At 33.3% G+C, this 2,570-nt stretch overlaps 1 protein-coding gene across 1 annotated transcript; it reads left to right on the forward strand.

Moving 5' to 3' along the window:
- Positions 1 to 389: 389 nt before the first annotated feature.
- On the forward strand, positions 390 to 1,175 carry LOC110906007 (sphingosine kinase 2-like). Its single transcript, XM_022151366.2, has 4 exons — positions 390 to 440; positions 524 to 601; positions 763 to 833; positions 997 to 1,175. Exons 1-4 carry the CDS (start codon positions 422 to 424, stop codon positions 1,171 to 1,173), a joined length of 345 nt encoding a protein of 114 aa, XP_022007058.1. The 5' UTR covers positions 390 to 421; the 3' UTR covers positions 1,174 to 1,175.
- The last annotated feature ends 1,395 nt before the right edge of the window (positions 1,176 to 2,570 follow it).

Here is a 2,570-nt window from a genome sequence, read left to right on the forward strand (position 1 = left end):
GGAGTTAACGCCGGTGACGGTGGGGCGCCGTTTTCCGGTGAGCGGCAGACTACGGATCAGCACGCGACTCTGGTATGTTGTTTTCAGTTGGCGTTGTTAGATCCATTTTGTTGGACTTAAATTTGACTTTTTTTTGGGTTTATTTTGGATTCGGATTGTTCGATTCAGTTTTGGTACAAGATCGGTTCGGCTCGAGTTTGGTGTTCGAGTCAAGGTTTGATTCAACTCAGTTTGACTCGGTCAAACCGAGTCAAGCTGTTAAAAAAAGAAACCAACATACATTTGTGATTTGTGAATATTTGTACGATTGTATGAAATATGTTTGTATTGACATGAATACTTTGTTAATCAAGGTACTGGAAATGGAATGATAAAATCTCTTCTCGATTCAGCGGGTTAACCCTGTACAGCTGCTTATGCTATGCTTGCTGTCATTCAAGGTGTAGTTTTATATGATATTTTCTTTTAGAAATCTGCTTTTGTTTGTTAACTGAAATTCTGTTGCATAATCCATTTTTCGCAGGGCATAAACGCTCTCTGGATGTAGCCACAATCTGGCAAGGGCAGTCTAGATTTTTCAGTGTCTTGATGCTTGCATGGGGTACAATTAAAGTAGTTAACTTTTACATGCTCATCTTTTTAACTGTAGTTTTTTAAACATTAGTAACTGCTTTTCCGTGTTTTACAACTTACTTCACGGTTATGCATGTAGTACTAAATTAAGAATGCTTATTCTATGTTATGTTTTTTTCTTTTCTAAAGGACTGATAGCTGACATAGATATCGAGTCTGAGCAGTATCGGTGGATGGGAAGTGCTCGAATGGATTTATATGTAAGTTTCGTTGGTAATTCTATGTTTAATGACGTTAACGTCACGAACATAATGTGTCTAACAAAGTCAAAAAACGTGTAACGTGTGCGGATTCAATCTTTATTCTGTTGGTTTTCAAGAATACAAAACCAAGAACTCAAGAAACAATTTTTTATGTGCACAGGTTGATAGAAGATACAAACAATATTATCATCAAATGCAGATAATTATATCATCATTACAAGTAATTGCTGAAGGTAGAGCAGCAAAAACCTACACATCACTCGCACTCGAGACCAATTCATGCCGTTTTCGGTGCTTGAGAGATGCAATCGACAGCCAGGTAACACGTTTTCAATAACTTTTTTTCAGTAAAGAGCCGGTCAAATATAAAGTATAAATACGTTTTCATTCGACGGTGACATAATTTTTTTTAGTAAAGAGCCGGATCAAATATAAAGTATAAATACGAGTTAATTTAACTTTCGACGCCGCCGCAACACGCGACGGGTCGAAATTCTAGTTAATATAAAAACAAAAATAATAGTTTACGTGTACTTTTAACTTTTTATTTTTAGTTATTAGTTTATCTATGTTATGTGTTTTTACTATTGTATGTATGTATTATTTATTCTACTAGATTAGAACCCCGTGTATTACATGGGTTTAATAAATATAATTTTATATACTAAATAAAAACAATATATTTTTAAAAACCTCATTTATTACATGTATTGATTAAATATAATTTTATATATTAAATAATAAAAAAATTATATCTTTAAGAACCTCGTGTATTGTGTGAGTTGAATAAAAGTACTTTTATATACCAAACAACAAAAAAGTTATATTTAAAAAAACCCCTGTGTATTCACGGGTGGAAGAAATATAATTTTATATACTAAATAATAGAAAAGTTATACTTAAAAAAACTTCGTGTATTGTACGGGCTTAATAAATTTAATTTTATATAGCAAATAATAAAAAAATGTTATATCATTAAAAACCCTGTGTATTACACAGGTTTATCTATTATTAAAAAAACCTTTCTAAGTCAAAATGGATTTTTTATTATTTTTTAGAGTAAACTTCCGTTTTGCTCCTTGTGGTTTGGTCACTTTAACGGTTAAACCTTTAAAAATAGCTATTTTCCTCCAACAGTTTGCTATGGTTTTTCCATTTTGCTCCCTACAGGGAGCAAAATGGAAAAACAGACAATTTGGATTGAGTTAGAGGCGGGGAGCAAAATGGAAAAACCATAGCAAACTATTGGAGGAAAATGGCTATTTTTAAAGGTTTGGGGCAAAACCGTTAAAGTGACCAAACCACAGGGAGCAAAACGGAAGTTTACTCTATTTTTTAAATTACCTTAATACTATTTTCGTACCATTCATAAAACCTTATAATCATAGTAGCATCATATATAAGCACATCACATAACATACACATCACAGTTTCTATACCAAGTAGTATGTGTTCGTACATATAAGCATAGTTTCTGTACCAAGTCAAAGTCACAGTTTCATACCAAGTCAAGTTCATGTCACGAATGCACCTAAAACTAAAGTCGAGATCGAACCGATCCGAAACCGAAACAACAAAAACTTACTTAAAAACTGCGGAGTGAGTTGTACTAACCGATTGCGTGGTGATCTTGGGACCGTTTCCGCAGCGAGGGAGATAGAGAGAGATTTTTTATACTCGCAGATTAGTATACTTGCATGTAGGGTTTGATAAGAGTTTTGCATAGTTATAAAG

Source organism: Helianthus annuus, chromosome 14 (genome assembly GCF_002127325.2).
Source record: "Helianthus annuus cultivar XRQ/B chromosome 14, HanXRQr2.0-SUNRISE, whole genome shotgun sequence".
Classification (NCBI taxonomy): domain Eukaryota; kingdom Viridiplantae; phylum Streptophyta; class Magnoliopsida; order Asterales; family Asteraceae; genus Helianthus; species Helianthus annuus.

Excerpts from the sequence above, each read along its gene's own strand:
- LOC110906007 (XM_022151366.2), top strand. Across the intron at positions 602-762 it reads TGTCTTGATGCTTGCATGGG|GACTGATAGCTGACATAGAT; the intron begins GTACAATTAAAG and ends TCTTTTCTAAAG. Across the intron at positions 834-996 it reads GTGCTCGAATGGATTTATAT|GTTGATAGAAGATACAAACA; the intron begins GTAAGTTTCGTT and ends TTATGTGCACAG.